This window comes from Cetorhinus maximus, chromosome 13, assembly GCF_964194155.1.
Source record: "Cetorhinus maximus chromosome 13, sCetMax3.hap1.1, whole genome shotgun sequence".
Lineage (NCBI taxonomy): Eukaryota > Metazoa > Chordata > Chondrichthyes > Lamniformes > Cetorhinidae > Cetorhinus > Cetorhinus maximus.
The window spans coordinates 116,103,427-116,128,037 of record NC_135891.1 but is presented as its reverse complement, the minus strand read 5'-3'; the positions used below and the strand labels follow the sequence as shown (position 1 = coordinate 116,128,037).

General features: G+C 44.4%; 1 protein-coding gene across 1 annotated transcript in view; it reads right to left on the bottom strand.

The window, feature by feature from the left end:
* slc5a5 (solute carrier family 5 member 5) overlaps nt 1-24,611 on the bottom strand; it is a 40,679-nt gene that overhangs the window by 1,503 nt on the left and 14,565 nt on the right. The window contains exons 5-14 of the mRNA XM_078556353.1: nt 21,191-21,345; nt 17,443-17,583; nt 13,751-13,880; nt 13,148-13,236; nt 11,675-11,787; nt 7,523-7,593; nt 3,746-3,832; nt 2,377-2,582; nt 1,435-1,538; nt 44-144 (exon numbers count right to left, since the gene is read on the bottom strand). Of these exons, the coding sequence (XP_078412479.1) occupies nt 44-144; nt 1,435-1,538; nt 2,377-2,582; nt 3,746-3,832; nt 7,523-7,593; nt 11,675-11,787; nt 13,148-13,236; nt 13,751-13,880; nt 17,443-17,583; nt 21,191-21,345 (1,197 nt within the window). The remainder of the gene's footprint in view (nt 1-43; nt 145-1,434; nt 1,539-2,376; nt 2,583-3,745; nt 3,833-7,522; nt 7,594-11,674; nt 11,788-13,147; nt 13,237-13,750; nt 13,881-17,442; nt 17,584-21,190; nt 21,346-24,611) is intronic.

Here is a 24,611-nt window from a genome sequence, read left to right as displayed (position 1 = left end):
CAACTTATTGTCTGCTCTTCAATTTAATATTGTTCAAACTTACCTCTTTCATCTTCAATTGCTCAGTCTCTTCAGAAACTGACTTCTCTTTTGAAAGATCCCACCAGAGTAGACCATCACCAATGGTTTCTCTCTTGGTTGGCCCTAAGAAGAAATAAAAAGAAAAGGCCATCTAGTATCTATACCTCCTCATCAATGCCCTTTCCGCTCACACTGAGGGTTTCACTCAATCAATGAAAGGGTTAAAAATTTAACACAGCAGTAATTCCACACACACACACACACACAAACACAAAGGCCTTGGGAAGAGGCTTTTCCAGACATGGAAACAGGCTTGATTACGCTGCAGCTGCTTTTCAGAAAAAAAACGCGCTTTGATCCTCAAGAACCTCTCAGGACAAAAATGTCTAACAGTAAGACAATGGTTAAGTTGTTATAAAGGCAACAGATTTTCTTTAAATTAGAGACTTAAGTAAACAAGTGAGCCAGATTTGCATGGCAATCACTGAGTTGAGATCCTAGTTGATTTCCTCAGAGCTGAGGCAAGGCAACAGAAAGCTATGCTTTATACTTTTGATTGTGAGTATACATCTAGTTGTTATTTGGTAGAATATCCTACATTTATTTTCGAAGTGGATTTGAAGTTTCCATTTACTTCTAGATGAATTAATTTGTACTTTGCATTTATATTTAGATGAATTAGTTTATCTTGTATTTACACTTTGTAATATTCCAACAATGTAATCCAAGATTTAAGTTTATAATAAAATATTATCAGGTAACCATATAAACATGCATATGCTCACTTTGTAAAACTTCAGGACCCTGTCTCCTCTAGAATTCTTCATTGAAGTGTTCTATGTTCTGAAAGAGGTTAACTCTTTAACGGAGATAATTGTGCTATAATGTACCTGTAAAGTATATTTTATTCTGACATAACTTTGTTTAGTCTCAATACCCCTGGGAGAGAGGGTACTTTATCTTAAAATCAAATCCATAACTAGCATAAAAACAAAATACTGCAGATGCTGGAAATCTGAAACTGAAACAGAAAATGCTGGAAAAACTCAGCAGGTCTAACAGCATCTGTGGGGAGAAAAACAGAGTCTGTATAACTCTTAGCCAGCATAGCTGACCTAAGCTCTTATGATGATTTAAAATCTTTTTTAGTTGAGGATTTAAACTAGTTATAAGCTCGACTGAATAAGTTTATCTTGCTGGTGGGGGAGAGTAAAGATAGCAGAACCCAAACACTAGGAGCCTAACTCCCATCAGAGTCCACACCCTTCTCACACCCAATATAGATTAATGCAAGACTTCCTTTTCAAATATTGTTTTAAAGTTTGCTAAAGATTTAGTTTGATAGAATAATACAACTACTTTATAATCAGTACCTTCCTGGTCAGGATTCAGCCTGAAGTATGACACAGATACCTGTTAAATAACTGACTCCAATTCCAACAATCACTGTTGTTAATGTTCCGAGGATTCCATAGTAAAGGTAAGATAAGGCGTAGAACTCATCTGCAATGCTGGGCCTACACAGAAAATGACAACGGAACTGTCAGAGATGTCAAGAAGGAACTGTGTAGCCTCCACCTCTCAGCCTGAGCCCAGGTTGTGCTGTTTCTGTGGGCTGGGTTTTACGTGCCCTCGCCAGATATATTTTCCACCGGCGGGGGTTGGGGGATTGGGGGGTGCAGGTAAAGTAGGCCAGGTGCCAACCCCAACACCTCCCACCCACCCCAGAGCTCGCCCCCGCAACACAGTAGGTGCCGAAATTGGCAGCCTGCCCTCCATATTTAAATAAATAATCGATGGTCAATTGAGCTTGTTAACAAGTCAATTAACCCGGATAATACGATGCCCACTCTGTAAGATGGTTGGCGTGGGCAATTGGGGCTGGAGCGAGCAGGCTGTTTTTTTTAAATACACTTTTAAAAGGGTAGGAAGGAAGGGGGTGTTCTCTCTTCAGCAGGATGCCCTTTGCGCATTGGGAGGCTGCTCCCCTAAGATATAACTCCCCCTTTCTTCCTACCCTCCCGCTTGCCAGAAACCACAACCCCCAAGACCCCCGCCCTCCCTCCCTCCCTAAAATAGCCGAACTCTCTGAAAGGCTTAAGAGTTAAATTGCTCTGAGGCCCATTGGGCTTTCTCCTTGGGGCTGCTTGTGGCCCCGACAAGCAGCCCACTACTGAGATCTTGCTGCTGCTGCTGCTGCTGAGGCTGCTGGGCTGGTGAGGGCGGAGGTCTCATTGGCAGGCAGGTTAGTTCACCCACAGCACAAAGATGGCAGCACCTGACTTGAGCCATGTGGCGATGCTACCATTATAGAGAGTGTATTAAGCTTTGTGATGGAGCAGAGTTCATTCTCACCTCTTCTTTGACCCAGACGCCTGTGTCCTCGTCTCAGCAAGCCAAACACTGCCATTGACTGTAGCATTGGAAATGTATGAAAGGTGACAGCTGTCTGTGTTGAATGGCAGGGCCCCCATTATCTCAGGGGTGGGTGGGTACAGAATTCCTCCAATGGACACCCAGAGAGAAATTGCAAATCCAGCTGCTAAACCTGAAAATACGCCCTAGAAAAGAGATGACACAGATCGGGAGTCATTAATCCAAATGAACCCCTGAGTAATAAGAGAACAAATTAAACTATAGGAGATCAATGATGTATGTGGGGGAACCAAGGGATTGGCAGGTTAGTTTGAAGGAACACAACACATTGAATTTACAGAAACAGGCCATTCTACCCAACTAGCCCCTCCCATCCTCCTTCACCTCCCCCTATCAGCATATCCTTCGATTTCTTTTTCTATCATGTGTTTAGTTAGTTTCCCCTTAATGCGTCATATGGTAAATTTTGTTTGTCTTAAATTCGAGTAAAACACAAGCGGAAGTTGCTCTTGCCTTAAGTTGACAGGATTTCAGCCCAGTTTAAAACTGCATTATTTATCCTAGAAGGCAGGATTCCCTGGACTACTGCCTTCTTTCAGATGAATTGTGTAAATTCAGAGTTACGGGTGATTTAATTGAGGTGTTTAAGATGATTAAAGGATTTATTAGGGAAAATAGAGAGAGGCTGTTTCCTCTGGCCCAATAACACATCCCAATGCGCTTTGCTGGAGCATTATTGAACAAAATTTAACACCAAGCTGATAAACTGCTATCAGGACAGGTGGCCAAAAGCTTGGTCAAAGAGGTAGGTTTTCAGGAGTGTCTTAAAAGGAGGAGGGAGAGGGATAGAAAGGTTCAGGGAGGGCATTGCGGAGATTGGGTCTGGCAGCTGGAAGCACAACTGCTAGAGATGCAGTGATAAAAACTGGTGAGGCTCAAGAGGCTGGAATTAGTGGAACGCAGGGATCTTGGAGGGTGAAGGAGGTTACAAGGGTGGCCTGTGTGATGCCAAGGAGGGACTTGAAAATGAGGATGATTTAAAATGGAGGGGCTGCTGGACAGGGAACCAAAGCAGGTCAGCAAGAGAAAGGGTGAATGGGACCTGGTGCGATTTAGGATCGCTGAGCTATAAATGAGCTCGCGTTTTTGGAGTGTGAAAGCTGGCTGGCTAGCCAGGTTGGCCTTGTATAGAAAATACAATGGGACAGGCTCCCATGTAAACTTTCTGCAAGATCTCCCATCAAGTTGCCCTACCTCCAAGTACCGATAGGCCACATTTTGATGCTAGTGGGTGTATGAGCCATCCAGAAAAAGCCCCCCTTGTCGAACAGTCCTCGCCTCTACTTACCACGGTGTTAGCAGGAGGTAGGAATATTCCAAGGATGAACGCTCCCAACAAAGGATTACTGATGACACTCATCACTGTGAAGGAGCCCTAGAGAAAAGTTTGAATTCACATTAGACTTCGTACAGAGACCAGGTGGATTGTTTTGAATTTGAGTGCCGGTATAAAGTGGCCAATGTCGTTCTATAAAATTTGTCTGTGATACCCCCTAAGCATCGCTCTCGAGTTTTGCTTCCCTGCAAGGAGAAAATGGGAAAGGCGTCTTGCCAAGCTAACATCGCCTCTTTACACTATTATCCTAAGTTAAAATTGGCCCCCTGCCAGGTGTGAATATTTTTAAGCTTCCTTCCCTCCCCCATTCCTCCCTATCCCTTCACGTTCCTCTCCATCCCTCACCTCCACCCCACTCCTTCCACCCCACTCCATCCCACACACCCCCTGCATGCACAGGGAGATGAATGCGTCACTCAAGCATTCGCCTCTTAGCTTGGGCAGCAAGTGTGGGCATGTCAACTGTGCGGGGCATCATCCCCACACTGGATCCCACCCCTCCAGTGGCGAGAGCTCCAGATTGGAAAAATTGACTTGGGGCACATAACTCAATTACTCCAGAAAAATGAGTCCTGTGCCCCTGGATTGAGCCTGGTACCTGTCCAGCTCTGTACAACTCACTACCGCACAGAACACTGCAGATACTTGCTGGAGCACTGGGAACCAGCACTACTTCAAATCACATCAGTGGAGAGAGAAACAGAGATAGTCGGCGGTATTGAATGGAGGCGACGGGGGTCTGGCCCACTAGCTGGAGTGCCAGCAAGAGCCTCGCGTTGCCTCTTTTTGGGGATCACCATGTTAAATGCCAATCAGGCACTTATCCGGGCAGCTGAGGACCTTCGCTGAGATCAAGGCAGGAATTCCACCTCCCCCAATCCCCGAGTGCTGCTGGCCAATCAGAGGCTGGCAACTCTTCGTTGCTCTGCAGTGCCACCAGGGAGATGGTGGCTGCTGCCGGTACTGTGTACACCTGAGGCTCAGGATCTCCATGGGAGCCAGACACAGGTTTGATGGGTGGGATGGGGATTGCGGGGAAGGGTGGTCAGGAGCAAGGGAAGGGGTGGAGCTCTTAGTGGGCTTGCCTTGCTTGATGTTGGATCCCTCGATCGACTGGACAATGAGGGCTTTGCCCCCTGGAAAGCCGCAAAAAGCCTAACGGTTTGCTTATTGTGCTCCCTGCATGGTAGCCGTCAAATATTCTGCTGGTTTAATACCAGTGGCAGCTGGATGAGGCCTTTAATTGTAATGTAATGGATTAATTCTAACTGTTTAATATGCTAATCAGATACTGTGTAAATCATCACAAAGAGTGATGTAGGGTCACATGATTTGCTCTGTTGTGCAACTTTGTGGAAGGTGTGGACAAAGCAATAAGATGTGTTCCAAAAAAGGTCACATTTTGCATACCTCTGCAAGCTCAATAAATATTCATTTTATTCTTTCATGGGATGTGGGTGTCACTGGCAAGGCCAGCATTTGTTGCCCATCCCTAATTTCCCTCGGACAGAGTAGCTTGTTAAGCCATTTCAGGGGGCGGTTAAGAGTCAACCAAATTGCTGTGGGTCTGGAGTGGCTTGTAGGCCAGACCAGGTAAGGACAGCAGATTTCCTTCCCTAAAGGGCATTAGTGAACCAAATGGATTTTTGCAGCGATCACTGATAGTTTCATGGTCACCATTACTGAGACTAGCTTTATATTCCAGATTTTAATAGTTAAATTTAAACTGCACCAGTTGCCATAGTGGCATTTGTCCCCAGAGCATTAGCCTGGATCTTGGGATTACTAGTCCCACAACATTACCACTGCACCACCATCTCACGAGTAAACTCAGTAAATATTCTGTATAAATCAAACAATGCCAAGAATATGATATTAAGTTGTCATGAAGCTATTAAGGTATATAATATTATTGGAAAATATTTTTCTTTTAAAATAAAGATTTAGTCTGTGGGTGTGTCTTAATTAGATTAAAGCCAGCTAGTCTGGGTGCTTTGATGTGCACTAGTTTTGAGATGTAAGGAAGGTAGAGTGCATTTGCATTTTTTGAATGGAACATACAAGAAGTGGGGTGAAATCTGGCACCTAGCTAGCAGTGACCAAGCAATATGTTTATATTGCTAATAAAATTGGTACTATTGTTAGAAGGGGCTGGTGATACAATGAGAATTTACATTCAATGAGCTGTGCTAGGTATAACTTCAGCAGTTTTGTGTGTGCAGAGCATAGGCGATGTAAGATCAAAGCAGCTGTAAGCCTCCAACTGACTCCACAGGAACTAAAGTAAAAGGAACCTCATTTTGAATCCGTAAGGTGAAAATGCTTTGCCTGGTTGGTGTCTGCTTAAAAATCTATGGGCTGCTGTTGCCTTAATGGAGATTAGTTTAGGAATTTGCTAAAAGTTATGATAGTAGTAATTTGTAGTCATGCATGTGTATTTAACTTGTGTAAATTAATAAAATATTTCATTTAGTGTAATATAAAACCTCATGAGAACTGGTGGTCTGATTCCTGAATTTAGAGTTGCATCCCAAACATACCACTTGAAAATATAGGTTATGACTGTTGTTTAAAGTTTCCCTCTGGGATTTTTAAATAACTCAGCTTTACCAAAAGGCTGTCTCATAACATAAGTGCACGTTAATTGGGCCTCAATTGGCAGCAAGACAGGAAGGCTGTCCACGGGCCTTCCTGCCCCAGACTTAATTGGGCCAGAGGTCAGAAGACTGCAAGGCCCCCGCCTGCTGCCCAATTAAATGCCCCATCCCTAGCCCACCACCAAACTCGCCTCGGGGGAAGCCATTAAATTCTCAGTGATGACCTTTCATCGGAACGGTTATTGACCTACAACGTTAGCTCTGTTTCTCTCTCCACAGATGTTGCCAGACCTGCTGAGTATTTCTAGAATTTTCTGCTTTTATTTCAGATTTCAGGCATCTGCAGTGTTTTGCTTTTGTCTACTTTCAGTGAGGTTATTTCCAGATAGAAGACAGCGGGTGCCTTCACCAGAGAGTTTAATTTTCCCTTTAATTCTACAAAATAAGGTCCTCTAGTGTTTCCAGACTAGTGAAGCCTTGTCACCATGTTCATGATTATTATCCCAGGCCTCTGACTAGAGTTACAGAGAGTTACAGCAATAAAGTGCTTCTGTTACTGGACAAATAATCCAGAGAACATGAATTCAAATCCCACCAGGAGAGTTTAAAGTTTTGAACCAGGTACCTGTGCTGAACAAGACGAATTTCAATAAAGTAACCACAAATTTGAAAGCTGATATCAATAAAAGTGACTTTGAAACTCTAAGATTGACATTACAAACCCAACCAGTTCATTACTGTTCTTTAGGGAAGGAAAGATGCCCTTCTTAGGCATCTGGGCCTGTGTATGATTCCAGTCCCAAACAAATGTGGTTGCCTCTTTTCTACCCTCTTAAGTGGTCACTTAGTCAGGAGAAGCTAGGGGGCTGGGCAATAAATGCCAGCCTTGCCAGTGATGTCTGCACCCCAAGGATGAATTAAAAACCTGCCACTTTTCAGCGTCTTGGTTCATCAGTTCTCTGAGTCGGAGAGTCTGCAACAATCGAGTTTATGTCGAGCACAAAGGCATTTGGTCCTCTACACCTGACACCCCCTCGACACACCCCCCCACCCTGACCCTCAGTGCAATTCTGAAGCTGTCGCGTCCCCAATAATGGCAGCAGACCCCTGACCCACGTCAATATCAACGTACCTGCAAGACCCCTCCTCCCAATAGGGAAGACAATGCAGCAAAAATAACACAGGCGGAACCATACAACAGGGCTGTACAAAAAACAGAGAAGGGGTTTACAACAGCAATAACAACAACTTGCATTCATATAGCACCCTTAATGTAGTTTTAAAAAGTACCAAGTTGCTTCAGAGGAGCATTGCCAGATAAAATTTAACCTCGAGCCACAAAAGGAACCATTGAGAGAAGTGACAAGAAGTTTGGTCAAAGAGGGAGATTTAAGGAGTGTTTTAAGGGAAGAGAAAGAGGCACAGAAGTTTAGGGAGGGAGCTCTAGAGCTTAGGGCCAAGGTAGCTGATGACATGGCCTCGAATAGTGCCATGATTAAAATTGGGGGATACTCAAGTCTCCAGAATTGGAGGAGTGCACAGGTCTTGGATGGTGTTAGGGCTGGAGGATATTACAAAGATATAGGAAGGGGTGGCACAAGAAGAGAAGCTGCTATCGCATTAAGTTGACAATAATTTTCTTCTTTTTCATTTATGGGACCTAGACATCATTGGCAAGGATGTCATTTATTGCCCATCTCTAATTGCCGTTGAGAAGGTGGTGAATAGCTACAATTGATGTGACCTAGGGACACCCACAGAGCTGTTGGGGAGGGAGTTTTAGATTCTGACTCAGCGACAGTGAAGGAACGGCGATATAGTTCCAAGTCAGGAGGGTGTGTGGCTTGGAGAGGAACTTGAGGTGGTGGAGGTCCTGGTTTGGAAGGCTCTGTTGAAGAAACGTTGGTGAGTTGTTGCAGCACATCTTGCTACGCATCTGCTGCCACTGTGCATCATTGGTGGAGGGAGTGAATGTTTAAGGTGGCGTATGGGGTGCTGTTGAAGTGGACTGCTCCATACTGGATGTTGTTGAGCTTCTTGAGTGTTGTTGGAGCTGTACTCACCCAGACACATTCAATATGACCCCAAAAAAGCACTTCATCAATTATGTTTCCAGCTCTTATCAGACAAGTTACATAGAATGACAAGGAGTTTATAGCACAATTGATCTAAGTGAGTGTTTATGCTCCACAGGAACCTCCCTCACATTCCTTCTATTCCTTTCTCTCTCATCTCCTATACCATTGACCTCAATTACTTCTTGAGGTAGCAAGTTCTATATTCCCACCTCTTTCTCTTGGTAAAGACGTTTCTCCTGAACTCCTTATTGGATTTATTTGGGACTATTTTATATTTATGGCCCTTGGTGTTGATCACCCATAATGGAAACATCTTTTCTAAGTCTACTCTACTAAACCCTTCACAGTTTTAAAAATCTCCATTAGGTCATCCATTAACCTTCACTTTTCAAGAGAAAAGAACCTAGGTTGTTCACCCTTCCTGACAGCTAGAAGTGCTAATTTCTGGTATAATCTTTTTTGCACCCACTTCAGAGTCTCTAGTTCTTTTCACATAATATTGGATGTTTTCTGTAATAATTTAGTGAACATTTTTAGCACTCTGTTGGAAAATAGCACAGGTCTGGGTCAGATTCTCAGGGGATAGTTTCGTTTTAGGCCTTGGAAACTTTACCCATTTCATGGGGCCTGGGCCAGGCAAATCTTGAAACCCAGCATACAAGCAAAATGTACTTTGAATATTACCGAGCACTTTCGGAAATGTATTCTTTTAAAGTCATTCAGTCAAGGTGAGAGGTGTAAGTGCTGGGAAATGAGAGAAATTTTCATTTCAGTCAGGTGTTCTTAGAACCAAACTCTCCCAGGACAGGTACAACACGGGTTGGATACAGAGTAAAGCTCCCTCTATACTGTCCCCATCAAACACTCCCACGGCAGGTACAGCACGGGGTTAGATACAGAGTAAAGCTCCCTCTATACTGTCCCCATCAAACACTCCCAGGGCAGATACAGCACGGGGTTAGATACAGAGTAAAGCTCCCTCTATACTGTCCCCATCAAACACTCCCAGGGCAGGTACAGCACGGGGTTAGATACAGAGTAAAGCTCCCTCTATACTGCCCCCATCAAACACTCCCACGGCAGGTACAGCACGGGGTTAGATACAGAGTAAAGCTCCCTCTATACTGTCCCCATCAAACACTCCCAGGGCAGATACAGCACGGGGTTAGATACAGAGTAAAGCTCCCTCTATACTGTCCCCATCAAACACTCCCAGGGCAGATACAGCACAGGATCAGATACAGAGTGAATCTTCCTCTATACTGTTCCAAAGGTGTAGTAATTATGGTTTTGTTAGGTGTGTAACAACCTAAGCAGTCAGTGCAGAGATAGAGTTGGAGTTGAAAGCACATGTGTAGGAGCTGCTGAGTATATTGTAAATAAACTTATTGTTTCCAGCCGAGAAGTGTCTGCTGATCAACTCTGTCATCAATAGTAGCAACTCAGCCAGCCTTACAACAAACTGGCAACGAGGATAAAGCAGGATTGAACAGAAGAAATAAAGTTTTAAAAAATCAGTACTGTACTTTGCCCGGTGATTGTAAGTAACAGGCTCCATTAGAATTGAAGAAGTTATCCCCTCTCAAAATGCCACAGTTGGAGAGTATTGATCCTTTTGAACCAGCCACAGATGATTGGTCTCATTACATGGAACATCTCACGTTCTTTATTCAGGCGAATGAGATTATGGGGGAAGAGGAGAGGCGAGCCTGCGGAGTTATTGTTGAAACGCCATCTCGGGATGAGATTGAGCTTAATAATGCCGAATTTAGGCGGGAAGGTGGAAAGGAGGCAGGGAAGCCAGAAAGCTAGACATGACTGGCATAGTCACGAGACGAAATTTACCACAGGAGAGACAGTATATGTGAAAAACTTCGGGGAAGGACCAAAGTGGTTACCGGGTGAAATAAGTGTGGTGACTGGACCTCTATCATACCATGTGGAAGTGGGAGGCCGGATCATCTGGAAACATGTGGACCATTTAAGGAAGAGAGAGACAAATCACCAAGAATTGGTTCCACCAGCGATCATGACCCAGGTCTGCATTTCCTGTTGAGGATACTCAACCCAGGACTGACATGTCCGATGTTCCTATACAAGTTGAGGATACAAAACTGCAAATGCCCATCGAAGCACCTGATGTTCAGGAAACTCCGGAAAAGGAGGTTCCTGACAAAGAATCTGAAATTATGGAGCTGCGACATTCCACATGTACCAGGAAACCACTTGAAAGACTGAACTTTTAAATTCCTTAGTGTAAATATAATGTTGTCTTGAAAAATATGCACTTGTAAATATATGTATAGCCGAAGGGGGAGGAATGTAGTAATTATGGTTTTGTTTAGTGTGTAATGTACCTTTAAGCATAATACTTGTTAAGGAAGATCATATGATCTGTAGTAACCAATAGGAGAACAGTGCGGGCTACCTCAGCAGTCAGTGTAGAGATAGAGTTGGAGTTCAAAGCACATGTGTAGTAGCTGCTGAGTATGTTGTAAATAAACTTAATGTTTCCACCCAAGGAGTGTCTGTTAATCAACTCTATAATCAATAGTAGCAACTCAGCCACCCTTACAACAAAAGGGTAGGAAACATTCAATAGAATTGGTGTCTATGGAGTTTAGCAGAATGAGAGATGGTCTCATTAAAAGGAATAAAATTCTTTGAGAGGGATGTTTTTATTTATAGTTGTTAATGGAATGGCAATGTCACTGGCAAGGTCAGCATTCATTATCCATTCCTAATTGCCCTTGGGAAGGCTGTCCTTTCTCATGGTTCAACAGCCTAGAACTAAAGATCACAGTCAGAATAAGAGACCAGCCATTTAGGACTGAGATGAGGAGAAATTTCTTTATCTAGAGAGTTGTGAATCTTTGGAATTCTTTATTCCAGAGGTCTTTGGATGCTCAGTCATTGAGTTTGTTCAAGACTGAGATCAATTGATTTTTGGGTGTTAAAGGAATCGAGAGTTATAGGGATAGCGTGGGTCAGTGGAGTTGTGGTAGAAGGTCAGCTATGATCATATTAAATGGCAGAGCAGGCTCGATGGTCCACCTGGCCTGTTCCTGCTCTTTTTCCTTACACAGCAGTCTGTAATACAGGGTGATGGAATGTAGATCTGACACTCCTAATAATGATTGATCACTATTGGTGTTATCCAAGATCCTGCAGCTTGGACACACGGAAATGTCCGGAATGATACTTACACAATCCTTTTGATATTAGGATCAGCTTCTTTTCAGACAGTATTTTCATCCTGGGTTTGATGATGTCCTCCACAGTGACTGCAGCCATAGCATTGATACTGGTGGAAACTGTGCTGGAAAATGAACAGTATTTTAACTCTGGTCCTTATGTAGCATTGGCCTGAACTGACTAATAGCACTCTCGCCTTTGGGTCAAAAGCTTTTGGCTTTGAAAGTAAAATGGGCTGATATTCCAGTGCAGAAATGCAGGAATATTGGAGAAACAGATCTTCAGGTGAGGGTGTTAAATTGTGAACCTTTCTGCTTATCAGGTGGATGCTAGATATCAGATAGGACTAGTAGAAGATCAAGAAGGCATCCTGGTCAACATTCATCCCTCAACCTACAGTGCTGAAATTGTTATTCATCTCGGGGTTGTTTGCGGAATGTTCCTGGCTGCCTAACGTGACAGATTTTGTGCTCCAACCCGCTTATGTCATAAGGAGAGGGAAAACTGACATTAATATCACAGCGTTCCCAATCTCAGAGTATTTCATAGCACTTAATGGATAGTGAATTACCTTTGAATTGTAGATGCTATTTTAGGTGAACACGGCAGCCAATCTGCACACAGCAAGATCCAAAAAAACAGCAGTGGAATGAATAACCACCATTATCAATAACAGGTTAACTGGCCAAGGGAGAAATTGTTGGACTGGACACCCGGAGACCCTCCCCACTATTCTTTAGAAAACATGTCGCAGGATCTTTAACATACACCCGGACGGGGTTAATGTGGACCTGCTAATGATGTAGCTCTCCCTCAGTAAGTCACTGCATTGTCATCTTAGATTTCGTGCTCAAGTCCTGGAGTGGGGCTTGGGTGGGACAAGTGCTTTCTGAGTCGTAGGCTTGCCACCCCTCCCCCTCCCCTAATTACTCAGTTAGAAAGGATCAACGAAAATAAAGTCTGCCCCCAGCAATAGCGCACTACGGGCAGAATTTACCGAGCCCGCTGATGTCGGGTGTGTTTGGCGATGTGAGTGGACAATATGGCGAGAAGGCCAAAAATCGGTTTCATGGTGTTGTGATGCCAGTTTGCAATCGCCCGCTCTGCCTGTCAATGGTGGGTCGTGTTACCACCATCGGACATCAGGAACTACATTGTAATACATCTGCATATCATTACAAGCCCAGCTCGCCAGAATCATCCCCCCTCCCACACGCTGGATCACCCAAGCACGTTGGTGTGTATCCAGGAATTGTCTACTCGACACCATTACAGGAACACCAACATCACAAAGGACTGCAGAGGGTCAAGAAGAAATGCCCATCACCACCTTCTCAGGGCAACTGAAGATGGGCAACAAAGGCCAGCCTTGCCAACATCAGCCACAACGAATTTCAAAAGAGCCAATTGCTATGAGGCGTAATATAAATTCTTTCACATATATTCAAGTTATTTTAGTATCCCCTCACTCCCATAGTTAGTACCTCAATGTCCCACTGAAAGCAGCAGAAAGGAACAATCCAGGAACTCCAGGGTATGTCTGAAATATATCCAGCACCATGTACGCCACCATCTGAAAGTGGAGAGTGAGTCTGATGTAAACAATTACCAAGGATCACAATAGGAAGGTTGTCAAAACCACAGCAGCAATTTATGTTTAGATAGCGTCTTTAACATAATAAAACGCCCCAAGGCTCTTCACAGGGGCATCATTAACCAAAATATGACACCGATCCACACTGGGGGATATTGGGGCAGATGAACAAAAACGTTTGGTCAAAGAGGTCGGATTTAAGGAATGTTTTGAAGGAGGAAAGTGTGGGAAAGAGGCAGAGAGGTATATAGAGTGGGAATTCCAGGATTGGGGCAGACGGAACTGAAGACATGGTCAAATTGGCCAGAATTTTCTTTACGTAACTTGACATAAAACAGAGCAGGGGTGGAATGGTGGGGGTTGGAGAACAGGCTTTGCAGCAGTTTGGGGTGGGGGTGGGGTTATGTATAACTACAAGTTTCTTTCTTATGTAAACCCTATAACATTCTGGTGAAAACCATTCTTCCCTCATGTCGTTCTGTGTTTCCCTCACCTGATCCGGTGCAGAGACACGCCCAGCTTTGACAGGATCGCAGTCCCCGTACAAGGTAAACATAATGATTCCACAGGTTGCTGCACTCGTCACTATCATCCACAGACCGATTTGGTTCACAAAGATAGCACTGTAAAGAAACGCACGCAGAGTCAGGCATTCAAAACGTTCCACACATCAAGTGTTCTTCATTCTCCTCTCAAACGTGAGGAGACAAATGGAAACAGAGTCACGTTTCATTGAAAAGACAGAATGTTTCCCTACTCTCCGTAAGGCTTTTAAACCTTAACCCGAGATAATGGTTCAAGAAGCAGAAAGGACTCTCTAAGAGAATTAAAGAGGGTCTCCACGGAGACAGGCGAGTGCTTTTAGCATCTCATTTCCCTCCACTAACTTTAGTCTTACGCTGACACTTGACGCAGAGGTCAAACGTTACCCCCCTTTTGAAAGCCTCACCCACACACAGTCCATGACTCTACTCAAAGAGAGTCCGCAATAAAAGCTACCCAAAGAACAGCAGTCCTGTCAGCCTTTGAAGGAATACTTTGTCAGCTTTTTATACGAAGACTGAGTAACACCTGGTGCCACAAGCCGATGTATTGCTGCTGCTTCCAGTTATAAGAAAAAAAGAGCTGGAGTAGCCCATTCGGCCCCTCCAGCCTGCTCCCCCATTCAATAAGATCATGGTTGATCTTCTGCCTCAGCTCCACTTGCCTGCCCTATCTCCAACTCTCTTGATTCTCTCAGTGGCCAGAAATCTACTGATCTTGGTCTTAAATGTATTCAGCGACTGGGCATCCACAGCTCTCTGGGATAGTGAATTCCAAAAATTCACAACCCTCTGACTGAAGAAATTTCTCTCTTGTTTTCTCTTGTCTCTCTTTCTCTTTGTCAATTTCCCTTGTATATTTCTAATTTTAGTCACTCCACCATTGGTGGCTGTGCCTTCAGTTGCCTGGGAAATGCCCCAAACTCTGGAATGCCCTCCCTACACCTCTCCACCTCACTACCTCACTTTCCACTTTTAAATCATTCCTTAAAACCTATCTCTTTGACAAAGATTTTGATGATGTGGCGTAATACCTCCTTATGTGGCCCAGCAGTGTCAGACTTTTCTTATAATACTCCTGCGAAACACTTCAATGTTTCATTATATTAAAGTTGCTATATAAATATAAGCTGCAGTTGTTGTTGTTGATCTTATATGGCCATGTTGGTGGGAGGCCATCTCACCTCCTGAGTTTTGATTCCTAGTGACTGCAGCGCAAACCCTGCCTGGTATGAATTTAGATTTTAGAACTTGTTATGGAACTTCCGGAGAACTTTCAAAAGTTTACATGGAATATTTCTAATATTGGGGAGAACAGACCCTACAACAATAACTATCCTTTCCAGTGGATTTAGAAGATCCCATGGTGCTATCTCGAAGAAGACCAAGGGAGCTATCCTCAGGGTCCCAACCAATATTTATCCCTCAAACAACAACACTGAAATAAAAATAGTATCCAGTTATTATCGCATTGCTGTTTGTGGAATCTTGCTGTGTACAATTTGGCTGCTGTTTTTCCTACATTACACTGACTACACTTCAAACATGCTTCAGAGGCTGTAAAACACTTTGGGGCATTCTGATGTTGTGAAAGGCGCTATGCAAATGCGAGTACTTCCTTTCTCTTTTAACGCACCCTCTCCTAACATTGAAGACTTGCCGAGTGGCCCAAGGCACTGCCAACAGTAAGTCACGGGGTTGCTCTGCCATGGGTCCTTCCCCAAGACATTCTCGCTGCCTCCATAGCTTGAATTTTATGGTGGTGGGATTTTATGGTCCTACCAAAGTCAATGGGTTTTTGGATGGCTCACCGCATTTAATGGCCCCAACCCCCCATTGCGTTGGGGGGGTAAAATTCCACGCCTTGTTTCTCCAGAGGATCTGTTGAATTTGTCTGTCATCTGCAGCAGAGGGTCAGGAGAATCCCTGTGGGAATTCTCCACCAAAAGAAAACTCTGCTGGTGAAGTACCACTGCCTGTTCTCAGGCAGCAAGATGTAACCGCTGTGCCACCCTCGATCAATCCCAGGCAAATCAGTCTTAAGACAGATCCTCACCCCAATTAGAAACATAGGAACAAGAGGAGGCCCTTCAGCCCCTCGAGCCTGTCCCACCACCATTCAGCTAGATCATGGCTGATCTGTCTCTTATGCCATTTGCCACATTTTGGTGATGTAACTCTTTACACCCTTGTCGGGCGGGCTCGGCGGGGGGCGGGTGAGGCTGGTCAGGAAGCCGATTGTCCCCCCGTGATTGGGACCGTACTGCGATTTCACACTGGCGGCCCAATTAAGGGCAAGCGGGGCAAGAGTGTGTGCGAGTGAGCGCTTGAACATCTCCCTGAGGCACAGAGCTGCCTCAGGGAGATGAAGAGTTTTCAAAAAAAAAAAGATTTGAAAGATGTTATAAAACATCTCCCCTCATGTGACTCTGTCACGTGAGTAGGGACATGCTATAAATGGAGTTTGAAAAATTTTATTTCATTTTTATTTGATGTTGGAAACCTCATCCCGCCTGTGGATGAGGTTTCCAAAAAAGTGCAAAGGCTGCTTGGCCTTTTCGCCTGCCCGCCAACCATAATGTTGGACAGGCAGCAAAAAATTTCTTTCAGTGACCTTGTTAATGACCTGAACAAGCCTTTCAGTTGTCAGCGGGTGCGCTGCCAATTCCCGCGCGCACTCGCCGACTGAAATATCACGCAGGCTGCGCATTGACATTGGGACACTTGCCCGATGTCAACATGCGTCATTTTACGCTCAAGCGGGTTGGGCGCCCGCTGAGGTAAAAATTCTGCACTTAGTCAACAAAAATCCATCAATCTCATTTGATCCCCAGCCTCGAAAGCATTTTGTGGGAGAGAGTTTCAGGCGTCCACTACCCTGTATTCGAAGGAGTCTGTTTTCTCGTCTTCAGGTTCTTTCAAAACTGCCAACCTCGGGAGCGCTTGCCACTCACTACTCCGTTTCCCAAATCCCACTCCCAGTTAAAATTCCGCCCTACAGTTTCCAGTGCGAACCAGTCGAAGAACCGTGGTTCAATCATCTCCTCCTTGTCCCAGAGTCACACAATTGACATCCAAGCAGAAATTCACCATCACCACACTGGGCTGCAGACTGGGGCCTTTATCATTCACTCCCACACTGGCTGGCACCCTAAAGGGAACTTAAAATGTATTTATAACTAACTCATGCAGTTACCTCATGTGCCGGGATGATCAAAAATACTGTTCCCACGCTCAACTTGTCATGATATAGGAGCACTGTAACTGAATCCCAAACTCTATGTCCTCAGCATTGAGTCAAGTGCTGACTTGTAATCACACCTATTATCTTGACAAACGGAGGTACTTCCCCATCTGGCTTTTCTAGAACCTTCTTCCAATGCACAAGATATCTTTTGGGATTTTAAAATACCAACTATGAACTAAATATATTCTGTCTCTCTCCTTCAGAGGTTTGCACAAGAACTGAGGAAAATGAATTTGATTGGCACCAGTTTCTCCTGGCTCATCACAAACTATAGGATTAGAGTGAGAGGAATTTGCCTGCCCTCTCCTTGCATTCCAATATGTATTTTCCTTCACCTCCTCAGCCCAGTTCAACAGCTTCCCTCAACTCAGTTTGTTTTTACTCATTCAAACTTACAGCCGTGCTTGAGACTCAGTTTTGCAAGCGATGTAGCGTTGGACTTGAGCCTGATTGACTCCATACATGGACAACCACAATATAGTGCCCCCGACAACAAATGTCCAGAACGTGTAGCGTCTCCTGGGATCTGGATCAAAACTAAACAGAGAACTTCCATCAATGTACAATCCAAAAGTAAATCAACATAATAGGGCTTTCCAACAGCAACGTCAGCTTGGACAATTATACTCAATCTTCCTTTCTTTTCATTTTTTAAGGGAAGGGCCAAGTCCCCTAGAACAGGACCTTTCTAGGGTTTGTTTCTTCCATTCTCAATATGTGGGCATCTCTGACAAGGCTGGCGTTTAATGCCTATCCCTAGTTGTTGCTTGAGAAGGTGGTGGTGAGCCATCTTCTTGAACCAAGGGGACTTAGGAATGGACAATAAGTGCTGGCCTTGCCAGCGATGTTCATATTCCAGGAACAATTCCTTTTTAAAATAATGTGCTACAAGCCGTACAGACTGGAACACCTCAACTTGAATTCCTTCTCTATCCTGGGCTAACCTCAGTTGAGTTACAACAATTGGTATAATGTGTAAGGGCTATGGGGGAAAAGTCTATCAGTCAGAGTTCCCACTCCTCATAGTACATAGTAAATGTGGGTACCAGCTAAGAATGGAATTGAATTCATCTGTGAGGAGCTCAGTAGTGAAACAGTCTGCAGACCCTCATTGCTGAAGAATGGTGACTTGATTTACATAAAATATACAGCTCAGAAACAGGCCACTTGGCCCAACTACTCTGTGCTGGTGTTCATAGACCATGTATGTCTCCTTCCATTCTTTCTGCCTCATCTCAGCCTTTCAACATCTCTTTCCTCTCATGGGCTCCTCTAGTTTCCATTTGAAAGTATCTAAGCTATTTACCTCAGCCTCTTCCTGCGGTAACGAATTCCACACTCTAACTACTGAGGTGCCGCATCAAAGGCTACTATTGAAAATAAGAGCTCATGGTGTAGGGGGTAACATATTAGCATGGATAGAGGATTGGTTAGCTAACAGGAAGCAGAGAGTAGGGATAAATGGGTCTTTTTCTGGTTGGCAAGATGTGATGAGTGGAGAGTGCCACAGGGATCAGTGCTGGGGCCTCAACTAATTACAATTTGTATCAATGACTTGGATGAATGGACCGAATATATGATTGCCAAATTTGCTCATGACACAAAGATAGGTAGGAAAGTAAATTGTGAAGAGGACATAAGGAGTCTGCAAATTCGGGACAGAGACAGGTTAAGTGATTGGGCAAAAATTTGGCAGATGGAGTATAAGGTGGGAAAATATGAACTTGTCCACTTTGACAGGAAGAATAGAAAAACAGTATATTAGTTAAATGGAGAGAGGTTGCAGAAATTTGAGGTACAGAGGGATCTGATTGTCCTGGCACATGAATCAGGAAATGTTAGTAGGCAGGTGCGGTAGATGATGAAAGGCAATTGGAATGTTGCCATTTATTGCAAGGGGAATGGGATATAAAAGTCGGAATGTTTTGCTACAGTTGTACAGGGTGTTGGTGAGACTGCATCAAGAGTACTGTGTACAATTTTGGTTTCCTCATTTAAGAAAGGATATAAATACCTCAGAAGCAGCTCAGAGATGGCTCACTCAACTGATACCTGGGATTAGGGGGGGGTGTGAGTTATCATTCAAGGAAAGCTTGGACAGGCTGGGCTTGTATCTATTGGAGTTTAGAAGATTATCTTATTGAAACATATAAGATCCTGAGGGGACTTGACAGGGTGCATGCGGAAAGGATGTTTCCCCTTGTGGGGAAATCCAAAGCCAGAGGACACAGTTTGAAAATAAGGGCTCTCCCATTTCAGGTGGAGATGAGAAGACATTTTTTCTCTCAGAGGGTTGCGAATCTTTGGAACTCTCTTCCCTGGAGATCAGTGGAGGCAGGGTCAGTGAATATGTTTAAGGCAGAGGTAGATGGATTCTTGACTAACAAGGAAGTCCAAGGTTATCAGGGATAGGCGGAATGTGGAGTTGAGACCACAATCAGATCAACCATGATCTTATTGAATGGCAGAGCCCCCAGGCTCAAGGAGCTAAATGGCCAACTCCTGCTCCTAACTCATATATGCGTATCTGAGAAAAGACATTTCTCTTTATTTCCATATTGAATTTATTAGTAATTACCCTGTATTTATCATCTCTAGTTTTGGATTCTTCCAGAATTGGAAACATTGTCTCCAGATCTACCCTGTTCAACCCATTCATAATTTTAAAGATCTCTCAACTCACCTTTAAAACTTCTCGTTTCCAATTAAAAAGCCCCAACCTGTTCAATTTTTCCATATTGCTATGGCCTCTCAGTTCAGATACCATCCAATTTATAGATGGTGGTGCAGTGATAATGCCACTGGACTAGTAATCCCAAGGCTGAGGCTAATGCCTTGGGGGCAAGGGTTCAAATCCCACCACAACAGCTGGTGAAGTTTCAATTCATTTGACAATCTGGAATTGCAAATCTAGTCTCAGTGATCATGAAACCATTGTCTCTTGTCATAAGAACCCAGCTGGTTCACTAATGCCCTTTAGGAAAGGAAATTGTGCCGTCCTTACCTGGTCTGGCCTCCATGGGGCCCCAGACCCACAACAATGTGGTTGACTCTTAACTGCCCTTTGAAATGGTTGGCAAGCCACTTGGATCAAGGGCAATTAAGGATGGGCAACAAATGCTGGCTTTGCCAGTGACACCCACATCCCATGAAAGAATAAATGAAAAAAACGAAATCATTTTTGTACTTTCTCCAGTCCTTCTAAGAACCTTGCATAGTATAAAGACCAGAACTGGGCACCTAAGTGTGGCCTGACCAGGGTCCTTTATAAGTTTAATATAATTTCACGACTTTCAAATTCTACATTCTGAGAAATGAATCCGAGTGCTTTGTTGGTACTCTTAATCACTTTGCTGACCTGTAATGTAATTTTAATAACTTGTTCACCTGTATCCCTAGCTCCCTTTCAACCCATTTGGTTTCTTATCCTCTAAGGTGCAGTTAATGTTTCTATTTTTCCTACCAATATTCATCACCTCACATCAATCTATGCTAAACATCATTGCCACTTAACTGCCCTGGTCTTCAACTTTTATTACGTCTTCCTGCATTGTATTGTATTTTTCCCCAGTGTTCACTATATCACTCAATTTAGTATCATCTGTAAATGTTGATATTGAGTTACCTGTTCTTATCAGTCAGCCCAGCACTGATTCTTGTGGAATAGTGCTTTCTACCTTTCTTCAGTCTGAATAACTCAACTTGCCAGTTGCCGGGCTATGGGGAAAAGGTGTGAGAGCAGAACTGAGTTGTTGTTGCAGAAAGCTGGCATGGGCACAATGGGCTGAATGGCTTCACCATTCTATGATACTAATTTTTAGCCAATTTCCTAAGGGCCAATTATTTGTCCTTTGGAACCACAGATCCTGACCATTTGTCATGAGTCTATTGTGTGGGACTTAATCACTTTCTTGAGGTACTGGAGGTTTTCTAGGGAAGTTACCTTCAAATAGAGAAAAGAGCAAATTAATAAAATAAATTCTTCAAAGAAAGACATCCAGTGCCAGAACATGATTGTTTACACCAACTTTATCCTCAGCTTTGAGTTCTGCTCCAGCCAGGTTCAGTGATGATGGAGATTTGGGATTCACTGGGATACTAGGTGCCCGAATGATGAACGTCAATAGCAAAGGCATTTTCTTACTCTCCAAAATTGATCCTGGACCCATTATATGCATTCTCCAGGAATTTGCCACTTCCTCCAACTAAATAGGTTCCCCGGATCATGATAGCAACAAAACCGGACATCATGGTGATGACTTGAAAGACGTCAGTCCAGACGACTGCTTTCAACCCTCCCTGGAGACACAGGAGTGAAATCCATTAAACACAGGAACATGGTGAGCAACACCTCTCCATATCTCGACAACTGTGGTAGGTCAGCATCAATAAAAACTATTAAAGCATTAGAAACCATTTCCACTAGCAGGAGGGTCAGGAACTTGAGGACACAGATTTAAAGCCTTTGGAAAGAGGTCCAGAGGGAAGAGATGGAGAGATTTATTTTATACAGTGGGTTTTTTTATGATCTGGAATGTGCTTCCTGAAAGGGCGGTGGAAGCAGATTCGATTGTAATTCATGAAGGAATTGGAGAAACACTTGAAGGGGAGAACATTGCAGAGTTACAGGTGTGGTTTAAAGGCCTGGTATCTCCAGGGTTGATGTGGGACTGAACACAGTACCGCCCACACAGTAATGTAAGAAGGCACATGACCCAGGCCTAAAGTCAGTGTGGTGTTGGCCAGAGACGTGTTAAGGCCTAGAGATGGGGATAGTTCCATGCCTGTATTACTGCTACATTACTGTATATATGTATATAGTTACAAGTAGTTAATTAAGACTTGCTGTTAACATAAAGATGACTACAAAGACTTCCTTAACCGGCAACACCATTGTGACATAGGGCAGAATGTTATGGCTCCGTTGCAGTGGGGGTGGGGTCATAAAATGCCGCAAACCATTCAAAAGTCCATTGAATTGGGTGAGCCTGTAAAATTCGCCATGGTGTCAGCTCGGGATGAAAAGCCCTCAACCCCACAATGCTGAGAAACTAAGAAAAATAGAGTCTTCAATGGATTCTGAACTGAAAGAAGCTCCCACTGAAGCTAAAGCTAAAGGCACTGAGAAAATTCACCAGATAACACTCCAGAGAAAAGGACCCAGAAGCTAAAGGCAAAGGTGTTACTGCCGCAGCAGGCTGCAAGAGTCAGCTAAATCTTTTTACCTTCCAGACTGCAGCCAGCCCTAAGAAGCCCCTTTTACTAATTCAGTCAGAAGCACCATTTGAACAAAACCCGTCGCTAATCCTGATCCCCGGCTCTGAGCCTCAACACGTGGCCTCTGAGTTGAAAGGAAAGAAATAAGTATTAATAATTAACTTACTTGGCTCTCAGGAACCTTACGACTGTCCGAGCCCTTAAACAGCAAGCCTGCAGTTAATTTAAACGCCTTGTTCCTCGCAATGCTATGTCATTGAATAAACCAACTCAGCAGACAGCCGACCCACGTAGCCACTGTTAAACGTTCTTCTTCCAGAAGTGCGCTGCCGCCATTTTGCGGAGCCCGCCAAAACCGGCCAGCGCGGGAAATCCTTTGTACTGCAGTGAATGGCGACGCCCTCTTGGAAGCCTGTAAGCTCTTAAAGCTGTATCCACACTTAAAAAATCTTCATCGTGGATCTCCATTCCACTTGGGCTCACCTAAGGCCCAGGCCAGTCATAACATTGGACTCTTTGGAGAGGAATATTTTTATGGGACACAATTGCTCCAGAGCTCAGCAAAAAGTTTGCAGACCGGCAAGCTAGAGGTTATCTTAGCCTAGACAAGGCAATCCAGCTTGTTAGACTGTCTGAGCTACGTGAGCAACACAGGAGAATCCTACAGGGAATGGACACAACATGGGGCAGAAGCCAACCCTCGGTCCAGCTTACCTGGCCTCAAAGACGCAAGGACAATCCAAGTCAGGGAAAGCAATCCCTGAGCCGCCCAGCAGAGCGACCTTGCCAGCGCTGCGGGGTGAAGCATCCTCACAGGAGGGATCAGTGTCCTGCCAGAACGGCCCAATGTTTCCAAGGGAACAGACAGGGAGACTTCGGTAAACTGTGCAAGTCAAAACCCAGCACCGCACAGAGAGCCCAAAGGTCATCCACGAGGTCGAGCCTGAAAATGCAGAAGTCACACAGCCATGCTTCTGGGCTGAGGCCAAAGAATGTGGTTCTTCATTTTGGAATGCTGACGTCCTGGCAAATGGTCACCTAACAAATGTTAAATTAGAATCAGGAGCCAGTGTGACAATCCTGTCAGGCAAGGAACCACGGCTCAAACACCACTGGTTTCGAACGACGGACACTCCACCCTATGGGGCAGGGGGAGGCCGACTCTCGGTCATCAGCCTGTTCCTGGAACCACTGAGACATGGCAGCAAACAGATCTTTGAGCTGATGTACATCATCTGTAAGCAGCCTGTCTCTCTCCTGAGCAGGAATGCCAGGGTTGCCTTGGATCTCCTCCAGATGGCGGAGGATGTCAAGACTACCACTGTCGTTAGCCAGCCAGGACAGCATGGTCCTGAGTGCTCAAACACTAAACAGTATTCAGACTCAGATTTCACCTTCGACCTCTCTTCTCTTTTTGTGGGGTAGGTTTGCCCATCATCATTCCAGGGCCCAGAAAGTCCCCAACGGTCAGACCAACCTACCACGCGATTACCAGGCACCTCCAGTGGAAGCGGTACCAGAGAATGATCAGCAGTCTGAGAAGTCTCCACCTCCAACTACAACGATGGTACAGCTGGTCAACACAGCAATTGCTGTGCACACACTGCAGCTTCCAGCCAGCATGCCACAAACACAAGGGATGCTGGAATCTGGTAGCAGTCTCTCACCATCAAGAACAAAACGCAGAGGTGAGCGTATCACCCGAGCTTCTCCTTGCCACAGGAAGGCTCAAAGACTTTGAGGTGGCTCAGACGGAGCAAGAAGAAGATAAAGCAGCACCAAGGAGCCAAATACCACGTTCGCCCACCCTGCAAGAAACGATCGAGAGCAACAGCAACCATGGTTCAACACAACAACCGAACTAACCAGGCGTGCTTCAACATCAAGCAATGGACGAAAAGAATGAGAGCAAACCCAGAGGCCAGTCCAACCTCCAAACCAATAGCAAGAACCAGAACCAACAATGGCAATGTGGTTGAATGCCCTCTGAACAAGGGTAATTAGGGATGGGCAATAAATGCTGGCCAAGCCACCGACAGCCACATCCCATGAATGAATTTAAAAACAACAGAGCCTACCGCTCTTCTGACAGGATGGTGAACGAGATGTGGAAAAGTTAAAAGGCCTCCAGACCACCTGAACCTCTAACTTCAAGGACTTGAAGGGGGGGAGATGGGGTAGTGAGAATGTTGTTAAAGCTAATACTGTAACAGCAATAATATCGGAATAGCATTAAGATTGTAACCATAAGGTAAATGCATAAGACTTATAACAATGTAATACTTGAAGTAAACTAATGTAACTCTATAACCATGGGAGAAGACTTGGGGGGGGGGGGTACAGTATAA